Source organism: Cimex lectularius, unplaced genomic scaffold (assembly GCF_000648675.2).
Source record: "Cimex lectularius strain Harlan isolate CLEC.00 unplaced genomic scaffold, Clec_2.1 scaffold37, whole genome shotgun sequence".
Classification (NCBI taxonomy): Eukaryota; Metazoa; Arthropoda; class Insecta; order Hemiptera; family Cimicidae; genus Cimex; species Cimex lectularius.
Window position 1 is genome coordinate 1,958,343 of NW_019392682.1, and position 17,597 is coordinate 1,975,939.

General features: G+C 34.1%; 1 protein-coding gene across 1 annotated transcript in view; it reads left to right on the plus strand.

Moving 5' to 3' along the window:
- The first annotated feature begins 4,429 nt into the window (after window positions 1–4,429).
- LOC106665519 (cylicin-1) overlaps window positions 4,430–17,597 on the plus strand; it is an 81,801-nt gene continuing 68,633 nt past the window's right edge. The window contains exons 1-2 of the mRNA XM_014391981.2: window positions 4,430–4,456; window positions 15,725–15,890. Of these exons, the coding sequence (XP_014247467.1) occupies window positions 15,726–15,890 (165 nt within the window). The 5' untranslated portion in view covers window positions 4,430–4,456; window position 15,725. The remainder of the gene's footprint in view (window positions 4,457–15,724; window positions 15,891–17,597) is intronic.

The following is a 17,597-nucleotide window of genomic DNA, read 5'->3' on the forward strand; positions in this document are numbered from 1 at the left end:
AATTATTTGCGGAATATCCAGCAACCTGGAGAATCATCCTTTGTCGTTGCAGAGGAACATCATCTATAGTGTTGGTAAAACCTCCCTAAAAAAATTGAGGAACTGAGCTGAAGTTACTATTTTCGTAGACGTCAGGCTCAATTAATTTATTTCCAAGAAGTCCAAACCAAACATTGATACTGTGAACGACCACAAGAGTACAAAATCATCCGATTTTCCTTTGACCAAGTTCGAAAATTCCAACGGTTTACTCTGCTATTAGAGCTGAACTTGGATTCATCAGTACGAAGGATGGTGGAAGAACAATTTCTTCAGCCTCCCAAATCGTCATTTGTGCAACGAACGTTAGACGCCTGTCATCATAATCAGAGTCCCAAAGTCCACGGACAAGATGAGAACGATACACCTAAAATTGTAAGTCCGGAGTACATCTCTAATTTTATGTTTTGAAAACCTAAAGCCCTTCCAACATTGAGAGGAATTCGAATTTTGCGAACATACAGAAAAATATGCAGCTCCTCGTCGAAATCACGCCGCCGGTTTTGCCATAACTTTGTCATTTTTGACCAATTTAACAATTTACTTAGAGTAATGCAAGAATTTTCTCCTTAGTCCTTCTACTTCCTGACCCACGAAAAAAATATGTGTCAGTTTCGCTACATATTTTCACATGAATGCTTGCAATAATTTCAGAAAACTTCTACGTCAAAAAAAAAAATCACTGATATTCAACTTACTTTCCAAAATTGCAAAAATTGAAGGTACAGGAGTATCGATCTTAAATACGGATTGTCCTAATGCCCTTAACTCGCGTCGTAGCTTATTTTTAGAAGGTCCTACACCCCCTGACGTTGCACAACACTCCATCTAACATTAATAAATTTGGCCTTCCGATTATACTGCGGATTAGATGGACTGGGAACTGACGAATCAAGGGAAAAACCTGCTTGGAATGAGGTGACGTAAAGTGTAAAACTAAACACGAAAGCCATGCGTGCTGGTTCATCAATTATTTACAAATTATTTCCTCACTGACTGTGTTATTAGGCCGTTTTAAAGGCTAAGACCATTTCACGCCCTCGCATATCTATGCAATTTTAAAACCAGGGTTTACCGTATCCTACTGAGTGCAATAAAAGTCAACCTTCAAAATTCACATCTAGAAATCTAGTTATTCTGTTATCATTTGTATGTATAAATATAATTCATTATTCATTTCTAAATAATAAATTTCGGAAGATGGGTAAAAAAGGAAGAGAAAAGAGACACAGAGAGGAAGCGAGAGAGAGAGAGAGAGAGAGAGAGAGAGTGTGAAATGCGGAAGGGGGAAATGAAAATCAATCGCTCATACATAAAATTTAACAAAGGTCTCGTCAATTTTCCGTTTTTGCAACCAATAACGATCGCGACGCAAAATCCAGCATCCACTCATCACTGGGCACTGACCAGTGACTACACTAAACTGACACGAGGCCTATTGACCAGTATCAATCAACTCCACTCTACTGCTGACTGACCAGTGACTAGATTTTCGGAAGCACTTACCTTTTGTTAACCTTGCAAGGCTTTCTTCCCCGTGGCAGCTACTACCAACTGGCTTCACCATTTTGCATTTCTCAGGCTTTCCTTTGGAAGAGATTTTCAATTGTCTAAGGAAGACACCAAACGTATTTATTCGTCTTAGACTTTCATTTTATATTAGGCAAGGTGGACGACCAAGACCCGAGGGGTTAAATGCCTGGGTAGACTCGTACCCCATCCCTAAAAGTTCCGACTTGGTCGGCATTTTAATAGTTTAGTACAGATAGGATAATAATCTTTACGCAATGACACTTGTCAGTTGGTCACGAGTCGGTTTCAGTCTGGAGTTAGTCACATATCAGTAGCCAGTGATGAGTTGAAGTTGGATTCGATTTGGGGCAGGTGTTGGTTTAAAAAACAGAGACGAGACCTTTGTTAGTTTTTTATGGATGAGCGAGCTTTGTAGGGGGGGGGGTCTACTTTCGGCTTAGATACATTTGTAGAATTTAAACAGTCAATAAACTTTGTTTTGAAATGTGGAAAATCTGATGACCCTTTTATCGTCCCAATAACGGATCCGGAAGAAAAGCCAATCCTGACGAATGTTCGATCTCAGAGATATCAGTCTGTATCTTTCTACCGCACTGTCGGTCTACGACGTATACATGTATATTTTTGTTGTTATTATAAAACATTGTATCCAAAAGCTTTAAAGTGTTCTTAAAACGAATCCGGTTGTTTTTTCCCCAAAAATACAATCTTTTCGGGCTGCTTTACTGAAAGCGAACTTTCGCTTTTGTATCTTTATACAGGGTGAATTGCTACTCGTGCTACAAACTTCTCCAGTAGATTCTTCACCCTAAAATGAACAAAAAAGTTCATATTGTCCATGGTCCGATTCTCAACCATTTCAGAGTAATTTCGCTTTTTATCGATTTTGAAAGATATCACGTCCTGGCGTCGGAAAATCGTGATATCTTTTAATCTAAACATTTCTCTGAAAATCTAATAGCACCGTTGAAATTCCCGTTAATTTTTCAATAAGAAGATGACGGTGGCAAAATGTTTGGGCTAATTTTTTGTGTTTTATTTCAGCCAGAACTACAAAAAGAGTGGAAAATTGTGTAAATCGGAAAGTGTATAAAGTAATCCAGAGTTTCTAATTTTAGTCTCAGAAGGCAGCAAATTTGAGGAAAACTACCTGATTTAATAACGCTTCCAACGCACTCGTCATTTTCTTATTTAGTGGTTGTGAGACCAAGATGTTGATGACAAAAAGAGAAAAAATGGTGGTTCAAGGATTGCTAATGTTTGAGAGTGACTTGCTACTCGTGCTACAAACTTCACCAGTAGATTCTTGACCCTAAAATGAACAAAAAAGTTCATATTGACCATGGTCCGATTCTCAACCATTTCAGAGTAATTTCGCTTTTTATCGATTTTGAAAGATATCACGTCCTGGCGTCGGAAAATCGTGATATCTTTTAATCTAAACATTTCTCTTAAAATCTATAAGCACCGTTGAAATCCCCGTTAATTTTTCAATAAGAAGATGAAGGTGGCAAAACGTTTGGGTCTTTCTTCCTTGACCTTCTAGCTGTTTGTAAACTTCTTAAGCATTACATACTAAATGGGCATTAAATTAAATTAAAAAATTTCAATGGAATTATGATTTTGATTCTCTCTAAAAATTAACGGGGATTTCAACGGTGCTTATAGATTTTAAGAGAAATGTTTAGATTAAAAGATATCACGATTTTCCGACGCCAGGACGTGATATCTTTCAAAATCGATAAAAAGCGAAATTACTCTGAAATGGTTGAGAATCGGACCATGGACAATATGAACTTTTTTGTTCATTTTAGGGTGAAGAATCTACTGGAGAAGTTTGTAGCACGAGTAGCAATTCACCCTGTATATACCTTACCTAATTTAGAACGATCCTGAAATCTTTTTAAACTAGTTACAAAACGATCAAAATTGAATCGATTGATTATAATAACTTGGAAATGCATCTCAAAGGCAGAAAATTATATTTTTAAGAAATCACCTAAATTATTTAATATTTACTTGTCTCCTATAGCCAATTGGCCTGAATGCTCAGCATCGTATGTAATTTTTTTGTACTTAGTATCACCAAAAAGGTTTTCATTAAAATTGGTGATTCCACGTTTGTAGCCTGCCTTTCTAAGATTGTAAAATTTCACGATCAGATCAGCAAAATTAACGGAATGTGGAAAGAAGCCACGGTTCTTGTGAAAACTAAAAATTATTGATGATGTTGTTTGTAGCTACGTTAAATAATCTCAGATTTCAATATTATGCGAAGATTATCCAGTCAAAAATTATGGCTGGATAATCTCCATGTGTATTTAAACCTGAAATAAAACTAAAAATATTATTATTAATCATAAAGGATAAAAAAATATTATTTATAAGAAGTATTGAAATAATAAATTTAAAAATTCCATGTCATCGACTTCCTTTTTAAGCTCAAGTATCGTGCAAAGAAATTGTCTGATTTTTCAATGATTTTCTTAGTTTTAATCATATAGTAGTGTTTTCACATAAAGAGAGCTTTGTCAATTATTTATTATTTTTTTGTGATGACATAAGTTTTGAGGAAAAATAATGATTTTCAGTGATGTCGAGTGTACATAACAAAGTATTTTATAAACGTGGACCCAACAAAAGTTGAAAAAAAGATAACGTCCTTAACGAATGCGTGGTCAGTCTGGATGGACAGCTGGACGAGGATACACTGAAAATATCCGCGCATCCGTATTGAAAAATGCTAGTGTGTATATTAAATAAATAGGTAGTGATGATGATCGTGGGGGGTATTGAGCTAAGGTGGGAGCATGCGCTGGTGTAGGGTCTTCCTCATTTGGTGGTTCAGTAGCGCTGCGGCCCACCGGCCGTCAATACACAACAGGTAACCTACAACTCCCAACCACACCACAATCCTCTGCACCCCCGTGCCAGTCATTCCTTTCGGTAGACGACCTGAACACGAGGTTTACCATTCCGGGTCGGCTTAAACCAGCAAGTAAAAATCCTTGGTCTTGGGGACACAACGGCTCCTTGAACCTCCGCTGTAAGGTACCCGTGTTCCCGATTGCCTCATTTACATTAAACACTTACATTGGTGCATGTTGGGTTCGAAACGATTAGCGTACCACGATGGGCATTGTTGCAACGAGCATGAATGTAGTGTAGAAGTTCATTGGTTACAAACTTAGTTATTCTGTAACGTACAGTCAACACGCAACATAGTAGATAGTAGCGACTTCACCGTAATCTTCGATGACGATAAGTGAAAACATTATACGTATCGTTGAACATTAGAATGACCTAAAAAGAGAAAACCTTGTTTTGAAATCTCTTTAAAATACTTGGAAAAAAAACTATAAATTGTTCGTAATAAATAAAATAACTCACAAAAATCACTTTATCATTAGATTTAGACATTCTAAAAACCTTTAAAAAAGAACAATTCAGTGATGTTCTTGGTTTAGATGGATTCGGTGGACCGTCAATCAAACAAACTTTTTGTTTATCAAATTTCAGACCAAGGATTAACGCCACCTTTTCACATTTTAAATGTACAAAGTTGGGTTGCTAAATAGTGCTAAAAATATGGACAATATTGTTAAAAAAATATCCTTCCAGGAGTTTATAGCAAAATTATAAAATTTCAACAAAAATAAACTGCTTTAATCACTGTACATACGTTTCTTATAGATATATCACTTATGAGTTCTTAATCGGCAATGTTTATTTTTTCTTTTTAACATTGCTTATTCGTAGTTTGTTTGATTTATTATACGTATCATTTAGAAAATACAACATAGTTCGCAGAATCTCACAAATCAGGAGATTCAATCAGGAAATAGTCTTCCTTAAACATTGGATGATGATGATCAACAGATTTTACGATACGTGATAATATCAGGTTACCGCTGAGGTTTTTATGACGGGGTTTCTTACGATTGTTTACCCCCTCTTATGATCTTGTTAGATCCCTAGGTTTTGAAACTTTGCTATAACATTCTTGAAGGCTGTTTTTTTACTTTTCAAATAATTTTCGACCTTTGTCTCCCTAGTGACAACCTTCTAAATTACAATAAAACATACACATGTTTTACTCGTATATCATAAATTTAAAAGCGAATTAATGAAAAAACAAAAACATACAACAAAAAGTTCATTGAGAAATATTCTTTTCTATAAAGACTTTCGAGACAAATTAACAAGTGGCACCAATCTTTTATTAATATAGTAAATTTTAAACTATTACTAGTCCTTATAAAAATCAAGCTTTTAATCCTTCCTAGTTTTATTTCGTAGGAGATTCCGGGTTGTTCTGATTGGATTACAGTAAAACATGCTAGGACCACTTAAGTCGGAAACAGACAGTATGTGTTTTCGATCCTATTGATTTGATGGTCTCTCGGGGCATTAAAATCCCCTCGACTACTGGTACGCTGCAGTGCTCAAGATATTTATCGGCCCCTTTGGGCTGATAAGCCCCGCTTTTCAAAATACTTATATTTCGGTGTGAGGAATCGGTTTACAATTGTCACATACCGGCTATGCGAAGTTGTGTGGATTTCACGTTCTGTTATCATTGCTTTTGTGTATAAAGTAAAAATTGAAAAATTAAAACCATCTTGATAGTTAAAGTTAATTTACGAAGACGATTCAAGCTTTAAAGCAAAAATAGATTAAACTCAACCAAACCCTAAAAAGCTTTGAAAGGAATGGGACGAAAATATTATAATATGGAAAGATTAAACAAGCAGTCCAATACTTACTTTATCAATAAAGTGGTGCGAACATCAATCAATTAAAGAAAATTGCAAGAACATTATCTTAGAATTTGAGAAAATTAGAAAAAACTATTTTTTTAAATATTGTGTGTTGGAAGGAATTTTTTTATGTGGTTATTATTCACGTTTTCTTTCGAAAGACATTAGCGTTAGTGAAAGTAATAAGACTTCCCTACTCATATGTAGCATGGATTTAATAAAACTAGAACATAGACTAGAAATTTTTTCCTTGTAAAAATGGACAACTTTATGCTATGTCCTGTAAGACTATCACAGGTTAAACAAGGGGTTTCTCCTTTTGGCCGAACAATTATGACAAATAAAAGTTTTTATTAAGATTGGAATATACTTACCTAAGAAGTACATTACGTACTTACTAACGTTTACTTTGCTGATGTATAAAACTTATGGAATGTGTTGTACGATTTTCACAACTATTCCACAAAGGGTTTCCCCTTTTGGACGAATAATTATGACTAATAAAAATTATTAACAAGTATTTGAATGTTGTTTTCTAAGATGTATACTAATTGTGAAATCTATTTTGTTGATGTTTTCTAGTGTTTTCACATAATAATTAAAGGGTTTTTCCTTTTGGTCGAAGAATTTATAACAAATAATACGTATTTTCTTTGGTTCTATAAATTTTATTTGCTTCCTTTTTATTGTTTTGTTAAAACTACGTTTGGTAATTATAAATTTGTTAACAAATAAGGTTTTATATCTGTAATAATTATATTAAGACATTTAAAGTTCGAAAATAAATTACCAAAACAACTTTGGCTGTGATATATTTCTAAATTTCAACATTTTTACGTTGGAGTGTTTATTTGATTATTGAAAGAAATATGGTAGTTAAATAACAATATCACAAGTAAAACCGAAGCTCATTTGAGCAATAAAAAAGTCATGAATGTTCATAATTGAAAAACGTTCTCTTGGTTTTTAGCAGGGATGGTCAAAGAAAATATTTTCAATTTTTAATTTTCGCCTAGCTTTCGGAACTTTATTGTGACTTCTTCAGGGCTTGATTTTTAGTCAGAAGTGTATAAACCTAAGTTCTTTTATTTTCATATTAATACTGAAAACCTTTTCACTTTTTCCTACACCTTTTCAACTATGAAATGACTAGACTAGTTTTATATAATATCACAGACGGTAATAAGTAAAAATGAAAACAACAAGTTTTCTTATTTTATAGTTGAGAAGGTGAAGAAAAAAGTGAAAAGATTTTCGGTGTTAACATGAAAATAAAAGAATTTAAGTTTATACACTTCTGACTAAAAATCAAGCCCTGAAGAATGTACAAATAAAGTTCTGAACGCTAGGCGAAGATTTAACATTACAATTATTTTCCTTGACCACATCTCTGATAACAACCAAGAGAATATTATCTTCATAAGTTTGTCGAAAAAAATACATAACATACCTAGATAAATGCAAAGAAGTAAAATAAAATTAAAAACAAAATAAAACCTAGATTATATTATTATTGGATACTTGTTTAAAGATTTTTGGAAGATTTTTTTATGCCAGTTTTTACTTTTAGTACAAATGTTTTGAAAATTTTGCCTTATAATATATTAAAAGATTATTATTATTAAAATTTATCCAAATCAGAAGCTGCTTTTCGTATCGATCTAAAAATATTAATTTTAGCTGAACTAGCTTAGTATATAGTAATTTTTACCTGGAAAAATAATCTTCATTAATTTAATATATATTGGATTTTTTTCATTTTAAATTTTGAGGCTTGTTCATTGTAAATAATATTTCATCTTACTGAAATTATTAAATCGTAACTCAATGACAAAGTAAAAATTCGTTAGTTCAGCTTGTTCTTTCTTATTTATCGAGATTGCTTACAGTTTTAAAGTACATTTATTGTTAATCTGTAAATCGAATAAGATGAAAATTGCGTCTTAAAATTATTGGTCTTTTGGCCACTGATTTAAAAAAAAATAGAATCGCTCTTTAAGGTAGCTTTATTATTATTATTATTATATTTTGGGAGAAATATTTCTCCGTGTTTCCTGTGAGTTGTTGAATCTGTAATTTATTTGTTAACGAGTTTGAGTATCTTCACATCTTCTATCAGTAGATTTGGCTTTTCAGATGCGGAAATGTGTTTGTTGTGTACAAAGGCAATTCTGACACGGAAAACAGCCAATTGAGATGGTGGAAACCAAAAGAAATTTTGTGATAGCTAAACAGCGACGAAACTAATCGAAAACTAGATTAAAAATTAATTATTTTTGGTGAAATCAACTTTGAAATGTCGAAACGCGCCTGACCGACCAAGGTAGAACAAAATGATCGGTAATGGCTAAATCCCTTTTTCTTTAGTTAAGCAAATGACAAATTTATATAAAAAGTGGATCAGGGATGTGGTCCAATGGTGGGTGTTTGTGTGTAGGTCTAAGATTTACGTAAATGCGCAGCAATGCCGTAGCATTGCTCCATATTCAGTGAGCAACTGCCTGAAGAAGGCGCAGTGCCGAAACGTGTTTGAGTAATTCAAGGTTTCAACAAACCCCAATTCATTGGACCTCATCCGTGATCCATATCTAGAATTATCAACTGCTGGTCGATAACTACATCGTTACTAATTATATAGACAATATATTTCTTCTGTTCTGCGAATGTATCAAAAATGAAGAAATGTACCAAATTTTCTTAACCATTTGTGAATTACAATTACCTGTAATTGCTCCGTACAAGAGAGATTTTTTTATCCATCCTGCCAAAATTTTACTGAATCTGATAACAGTAGAGCGGTAGTATTAATACAGGTATATTTAATGAAAAGATTGATTATTAATATAATCGAAAAATCTATTGTTTAGTAACTTTCCTTGCCCGACTGACTTACCCGACTTCAGGAGGGCTTAAACTCAATTAGCCTTGGACCGTTGAAAATAGGCTTATCATGAAGGTAGAAAAGTCCCAGGCTATTGTGTTTGGATCCAGTTCCCTTCTCCAATCCTTCAGTTTACAATTAACAATCGACTTATTCCCTTTTGTCAAGAACCTCACGATTGCCCTTGTCCTGGAAATTTCATATCTATGCCACTGATTTTCTTCCCTCGATTAATTCCGTCGACGTTCTATTTAGTAGGCGTAAGGACTCATTGAAGGGCGTTAAGATAAGCTAATGAATTGTTTGGGACATTTTATCCTTAGCTTGGATGATCTGTCCACCGACTTGATGTGGTTATATTCTTCCTTCCTTGGTACTTCCTCAATGAGGTAATGTCTTCCCATGCCTTTCGTTACGTATGTCTCATCTCTCTCCCTCCTCTCTCTCTCTCTCTCTCTCTCTCTCTCTCTCTCTCGTTCNCTATCTATCTAATCTATCACTATCTCTCTCTGAACTTCAGATCCAATGTCTCGTCAAACTCGCTCCCGTTCTTTTCTGTTTTCCACTATATCCTCCGTCCTTTGTCATCTTCTTTTATCCCCAGCCTAACTCCCGTCTTTTTGATTGTTAGAATCCTCTCGTCCTTACAAATTGGCATAAAACATGTTTAATTATTACTTTTTAGTGTTTTTTTTCATTGCCTACTGATGTTTGTACAGTACTTTTATTTTGTATGTATATATTTTTGTAAATAGTTTCAACGTTTGGATATTTTTTGTAAATACATTGCGTTCATTAGGTATTCAAGAGGTTTCAGTCTCAGAGTTCATTCACATCTCAATTTATTTCATGACAGTATTTGCATTATAGTTCTTCCTTTTCTTCTTCATTTCAATTGGTATTACAGTAATCGAATTAGTTTGAGTTTATGTTTAGTTCTAGGTAATTATTACAACTAAGTCTTAAGTTCTTTAAGACAGGGAAGTTTTTAATTTTTTTTAAAGTTTTATGCTGTCTGTCAGGAAAAGATCACACGCGACGGCGCGTGAATTATCAATCTTCTTTTATATAATTAATTATTTTGTGGATTCTTAAGTCGATAAGTTTTTATTATTTAATAACTCTGCTTGTGACCTAAATTTCCTTTTGTGAACAGGGAAAGAAAATCGTCCTATTTATTTTTTTATGTAACTTCCTCCCGTAAAACCGTCGTCAGTATTCATCGAACGGGCCCGCTTCCAATAAACATCCAGGGCGGAACGTGACGGGCTAAAAACAGTTTACAACGTTGAAGATTTGATAGCGTAACGGATCCGGAAGGAAGGGAGAAAATATTAAAAGCTGTTAATAAGCGGGAGGACAGGTGACACAAGGAAGGTATCGGCTAACAAAGATGGCACGCGATCTTCGCCCCGTTCATGACCCCAGTACTTTACATCTAAACGATAAACCTGTCCGAAAATTAATATTCAGGTTAAAATTTTAACAATCAGACCAGTTCGTTGGAGTATGGTTGGAGTATTCTAAAACTGTTAGCGAGTATAATTTGTTTCTATTTACACTTCCTTCCAATCTACCGCAATAACATGAAATTTGTATGTTCTTATCAATAGATGCCGTCCTAGAACATAAACTTCAACATTTCCATTCCATTCCATCATCCAAGGATTATAAAGTTCCAGATTTTCTGCAGACACTTCATGGCCATCTGGACTGTTAAGGGTTTCGTCTCATTAATTGGTTGATACGTTTTTTTCTATTGTGTACAATTGGTGTTCCCTTCAAACGATATTTTCTTGTAGAATCATCTCCAAGTATCTCGCCATTCAAAGGTTTCGTTTTTACAGGTACCAGCTTGGTAGTGATTACCAAGAAATCCTTCCCAGAAGATGGTAGTCTCCCCTTCAAATGTCACTGTTTTAAACGTGGAGCACTGTTTATACAGATTTTTTCCCGAATTTTTTATTAGTCTCATTATCATGTATAAGCAATGGTCCAGAGAGTATGAAACATAAAAGACACTATATATACTTGTAGATTCATCTCTACGTACTTAAGGCGTCCATCGCACCCTCTCCTATAGATATGATAACTCTGTAAGTGCGTCTCAAAACAAATCCGCCATAAGCACTTGGCTCATACAAATGTCACAGTTTTCAATATCCGCTGGTTGTTCTCAAAGTTTTCTCTAGACTTTTTCACGGCCATTTGGACGGTTAAGGGTCGTCTCATTCATTGGGTGATAGATTTTGTTTCTATTGTCTACAGTTGGTGTTCCCTTGCAAATGTTAATCTCTTATCAAGCATAATGATTCAGATAGTAAAAAAGGCATAAAAGACCAAAAGTAGAATTATCTCCACGCATCTTGTCATTCAAAGGTTTCCTTTTTATAGTTATCAGCTTAGTAGTGCTTACCAAAAAATGCCTCCCTTTGAAACATCACTGTTTTAAACATGCAGCACTGTTTATACAGATCTTTTTCAAATTTTTCGCGTCATTTGTACTGCAAAGGATCTCGGCTTATTTTTCTATAGTTTACGATTGATGTACCATTTCAAATCTTACACTTACACTCATTATCATGTTTAAGCAATGGTCCAAAGAGTAAGGAACATAAAAGTACGTGTAGATTCATCATACGTGTAGGTTCATGGCATACTCTCCTCTAGGTATGGCACATAATTCGGTAACTGTGTCTCAAAAGAGTTCCGTCATATTACACGATAGAATCTCATACGAATGCCACAGTTTCCAAAGTCCAATGATTGTACAGTTCTCCAGGTTTTCTTTTCAGACTCTTTCACGGTCATCTGAACTGTTAAGGGTCTCTTCTCGTTGGTGTAAGGTTTTTTCATTTTTCTTTTGTGTACAATCGGTGTTTCCTTAGCAAATGTTAGTCCCAGTATCATGCGTAAGCAATGGCATAGGGGGTATAGAAAGCATACAAGCACTATATGATCTTGTAGATTGATGATCTCCACCTATTTTAAGGTAACAAACATTGGGTTGGTACCAATTTGGTACATGCCACCCTAGAAAATGATAAGTGCCTCATCTAAATGTTTCCAATGCCCTCAGACTGTACAGTTCTGTCTTTTCCGACTCTTTCTCGGTCATTTGGACTGTTATGGGTTCGTTGGTTGTTTTACATTTCTCTATAGTTTACCCTTTCTAATCTTAGTACCACATCATGCATAAGTTATGATTCAGAATTTATGGAATGCATAAAGGCGCGTATGATCTTGTAAGATCATATCCACGTATCTTAAGAGATCTTCGGATTGGTTGTTTTATGGAGTGAGAATTACTGCCTGTTTGAATTAAGGTTTGGCACTGTCTTATTCTTACTAGCTGACCATTAGATTGATATCTCCCTAATACCAGAGATCAACTTTTTAATTACTCTGAATTGAAGTCGTTGTGGGCGATCTGAAATTGGTCGCCTAGAGTACCTCCCAGTCTCCCTGTACCTTTAGACCCTGGGAGGCACCCTGAAACAATTAGCAATGATTAGTGTGTATCTGACAGATTCATCACTGTTTAAACGATTCACTATGGCACAAATAAAATAAAGAATAAAGAAAACATAGAGAAATATCTGACTGAAAAGAATATATAGTTTCAACTAGCAATAATCGCATTTCAGTAGAACTCCGATCACGATACCGCCACTGCCCAAGGTTGACTGGAAAGAATATGTATGCTTATATTTTTATTTTCAAGTATGTGTCTGTGAATCTTCTCATCATTTGTAATTTGTCACGTTATCAATTAAAGTTCGTTTTTACGAAAGGCTTGAACAAAAAGCAAACTTTGTGTTTGTTAGACACTATCCTCGTGATCTTACACTGTGCAAACTTCCAACTTGCTTGATTGTAGTTAAGTTTGTGTTTCGATGATACATGTTTTCCTAGTTAGGAATGATTGTGATCATGTGCTCGATTAAAATCATCACGGACGATAACAAACGTATCAACGATTATCGGGTCAATTTCACACTGCATAAATTTGATTAGTCATTTATAAATGTTGTTGATTTTTTTTCTTTGGTATTTTTGTAAATGACCGATATTCGGATTCGATAATGATCATTAATTTTTAAATAAAATGTCTAAACAAAAACTTAAAGAAAACACAGTTGGACCTAAATCACCCTCAAGTCAAGTTCTTGCCACTTGGGACTACCGACTCTTCTTTGGCAGTGTTCCATCGTGGAAAAACTTTCTAAACGTAGAAAAAACTTGTTCCGACCAAACCGGAAGAATGCCAGATTTATTATATGTATACCTAAACGTGCATTTTTAAAATTAATTATGAACGACTGTTAGTATAATCCTTTCAATAGGAAGAATATATAATGTACACTACCTGTCATAATGATCGCTACACTTTTAAATCGCCATATTTTTTTAGTTTGTGGTGTTAACTCATGTTTTTCTTATAATTATAGTAGTACAATATAATATGTTACATGAAAGACATTGTAGATTAATCTTATCATTATTAATCACTGCTTACCAACAAGCCAAGGAAAAATGTTTTCTGTTGTTCATTTAATATTCTCGTCAGTTATATATTTTATTTTATGATTTGGTAATTATGAAGACTGTGACTACTAGACAGTGTTGGGCAAAAATTAGTCATGTCTAATGATTAATGATTGATCACTCAGACCGTTAGTCATGGTTGGTAGTAAGTGACTAATTTAGTCGTTAGTCGCCATATGTGATTGATGGCTAAATTAGTCATGACTTGTAATTAAATACGAGACATGACTAATTTAGTCACAATATAGTTAGTCATGACTAAATTTCGATAAATCATGTTCAAATTGGTGCTCAAAAAATGAAAAATACACTTCATCATTTTTAAAAAAATTTCTAATAGAAATTTATTTCATCAAAACGAAAATCCTTCATCACCTTATTTAACAAAAATCAATCTTCCAATTATAAGTAAAACTCCGTCGTTATGAAAAGCCACAAATAATGATAATGATAATAATAATAAAATAAAATTAAAAAATCCTAGAACAAGCTACGCTTTGAAAAGTAAATATGTTTACATAACCGATCAGTGGAAAATATATTTCTTTGAATTAAAATTTATTCCACTTAAAAGGAGAGATTTCTACATTATTTGGAAAATACACCATCTAGGGGTCTTGATTGGAATAAAATAGATATGTAGAATAATTATGTACCTTTGGTTTTCGTTTATGATAACACTTTTTGAAGGTTGGCCTTGAGCACGACTCTCATCTCAAAATTTTTATCCAGAGTCGGTTGGATTTTGTTAAGTTGGTCATTGTAGCCAGAGTTGGGAAAAATCAAACTAATTCAATCATGATTAAGAATTTTGATTGAAGTTTAATCATGATTGAATTAGTCATGAGTAAATTAATCATTATATGATTTAGTCACACCTCATGATTGAATTAATTATGATTAAATCATATAATAATTAATTTACTCATGACTAATCCAATCATGATTAAACTTCAATCAAAATTCTTAATCATGATTGAATTAGTTAGATTTTGCCCAACTCTGCTACTAGACATGGTCGGTTGTTCCACAAGCACTATAGTCTTCTGGTTTATTGTACTTTACTACTTTCCTAGTTACTTAGCTCAGTGCAATCGACTCAATCCTTCTTCTAAGAACTGCTAGGTCACTGACGGTCGTTGCATTCCTTGGATTTTCTTTGTATCCTAATTTATGTCTCCATTGAGTAGTTCGCATTCGAAGATGGTATAAAAAAAAAGATGATATGGGTGGCTGTTTTATCCTGCTCATTCCATAACCTACATATATGGGGCGTCATCGTTGATTGTGACCATGTTGTGTAAATGTTTTTTCAGATCACTGTGAGTTTAGCCCTCTCTGTAGCAGTGAATTTTCCAGTTTTGTTGTGTTTAAAGAACTTAGAAAACTGAGAAGACTTTTTTTACATCCATCCTGTGATTGAGAGTCGTGTTTGTTTTTGTAATCCCAAGAATAGATTCAGGACCTCTTTCATTACTTACAGGCTAGGGTGTTTTATTTGAGTAGAAATCTTGGCCAAGCGAAACCTGTAAAATCAAGTGACCAAGTCAAGATAATAAATAAATATGTAAGATGAAGTAATTATAACCTTATAGAATAAACTGAACTTGATATATTGGATAATATTTTTTTTAAAGTTTGGTCCTTTTAGCCAACGAATGTGTTTGATCTCGCCATTTTCAGACCTGTCTCTGTACGTTTTTTGTATTTTTTTAATTTTTTAAATGATTAGAAATTTAAAAAAATAGACCCAAACGTCAGAAAATCAACAAAATAGCATTGATAACATCCGCTACAGATGCAAAACTGTCCATGCCAGTTCATAAAATCATTATTTGAAAATTGCAAAGACTTGATTAAAAAAAAATTAATGGACCAACAAAACACTAAAATGCGCAGGAGGTTCTACAAAGAATCAGTTCTATCAATAGCTCACTAAAGGTTTTCTTTTTGTATGTTCCAGGATGCCGCGGAACCTTGGTTCCTCGGCTTTCATGAAGCCGTTTGTTGTGTTGGCACTGCCGGGGATGTACTTGTTCTACAAGTACAGCCAATACAAGAGGCAGCAGCAGGAGCAAAACCGGCGAAAAGTCACCGAGAGGGAACTGGCTCATCTTAACCACAAGATCGTAAGTGTGATCGATTTCCTCACTCGAAATTAGTTTAACGAAAATAAAAGCTCGTAATTAATTAATTAATATTAGCCTGTTCGTGCATGTTACAACAAGGTTGAAAACAGTTGAACCGAAAAGATGATTGTATCTAATAATCATCTAGCCTTTTAAAATAGCCCTTGGTTGCATGTCGAATTTATTTTTTAATAGTGCGTTGACGTAAGCCGGAAATTTGATGGCGTATCATTATTGTTTTAATCTAGCTTATTATTACATAAAAATTAGGGCAATACTTGCTTATAAGAGCTATTTTTAAACCTTTCTGTTCGACTTTGAACTTTTCTAGCAACCTACGTAAATTTGGTCTCTTGAATTGGTGTTTTGAAGTACTTGGTAAATTATAATTTTGGATGTTTAGGGGCCGAAAAACGCCTAAAGTTATCGTCGGCCCTTTACTTGTTAACACTTACTGTCCTGATCTTTCACACATATTTTTCAACTTACAACCTGCAACAATATGACCGTCTCTATCTATCCAGGCTCTCCGCTTTTGTATGAAAGCCATGTCGTAAAATTTTAAAAAGGTAGACTCTCGTTTGTACCTCACATTGTCAAATATAGGGTGGACACTAGAATGCAATACGATATATATTACCCTATACAAACATATCCAACCAGGAGCAGTCGATATTCTTGCGGAGAGGCTGCACCCACTCCATTCCCGCTAATAATTACATTCATTCGGATAAATTAGCATAAACACAAGACTCGATACCAACATAGAAGTCTGGTATATCCCACGCGTAGTTGATATTTTTGCGGCGAGGTTGCACCCACTCCATTCCCGCTAATAATTACATTCATTCGAATAAATTAATATAACCATGAGACTCGATACCAACATACAAGTCTGGTCACATCTAATTGGTAAATTAAATTTACCTATAATTTTTTGAGAATTGGAATTATTTTATGGCTCAAATTTTGACCGCGCTTGTTGTGCAAATTTCTTCATTTCAGGAATCTTAAAATAAGTAAGTTACGATTTAGTGTACTTAAAAAAAGTGTTGTTTTAATTGATATTACAAAGTTTAAATTTCTTCTAAAAAAGACATTTCTAAAGTTTTTCATCCAGAAAATAATATTTAAAAAAAAAACCAAAATCAGCTTGAATGAGCTTGAATATTGCAGTATTCAAGTGGACCATGAGTAAAACTCGTCGGCTTAAAAATTTATCCTTTTTCCTTTTATTCTTCCGGTGCTTGTAAACTTTTCCCGACCTGTCGGATCCAAGCTTTCCTTCCGAAAATCCTTATTTATAATCCATCATTTTCAAAGATTAATATGATAAAACTTTACGAAATTAGTGCACCTAATTTTTACCAGGTATGGAAAATAACTTCAGGCTCTTTTGTAAATAAGACTTAAACAAACTACCGATTGAAACGTCTGGGACAACTAGTCTGCCTACTTTATTTTCAGCTTGTATAGACAAACAGAGATAATTCCTCGGATAATTCCGGGTTAGAACACAGTACAACTGCACGATAAATACTCTAGTACTAGGACATGACACCCAATTAGGAATATCGAATTACCCATGTTTTCCTGCTGATGTTTGATATTTTTCGATACTATTGACCAACAAGAGGTTTTTATATATTTATTTACTTTATTGTTACATATTTTTCAATCTGCACATGCACACATTTTCACTATCTG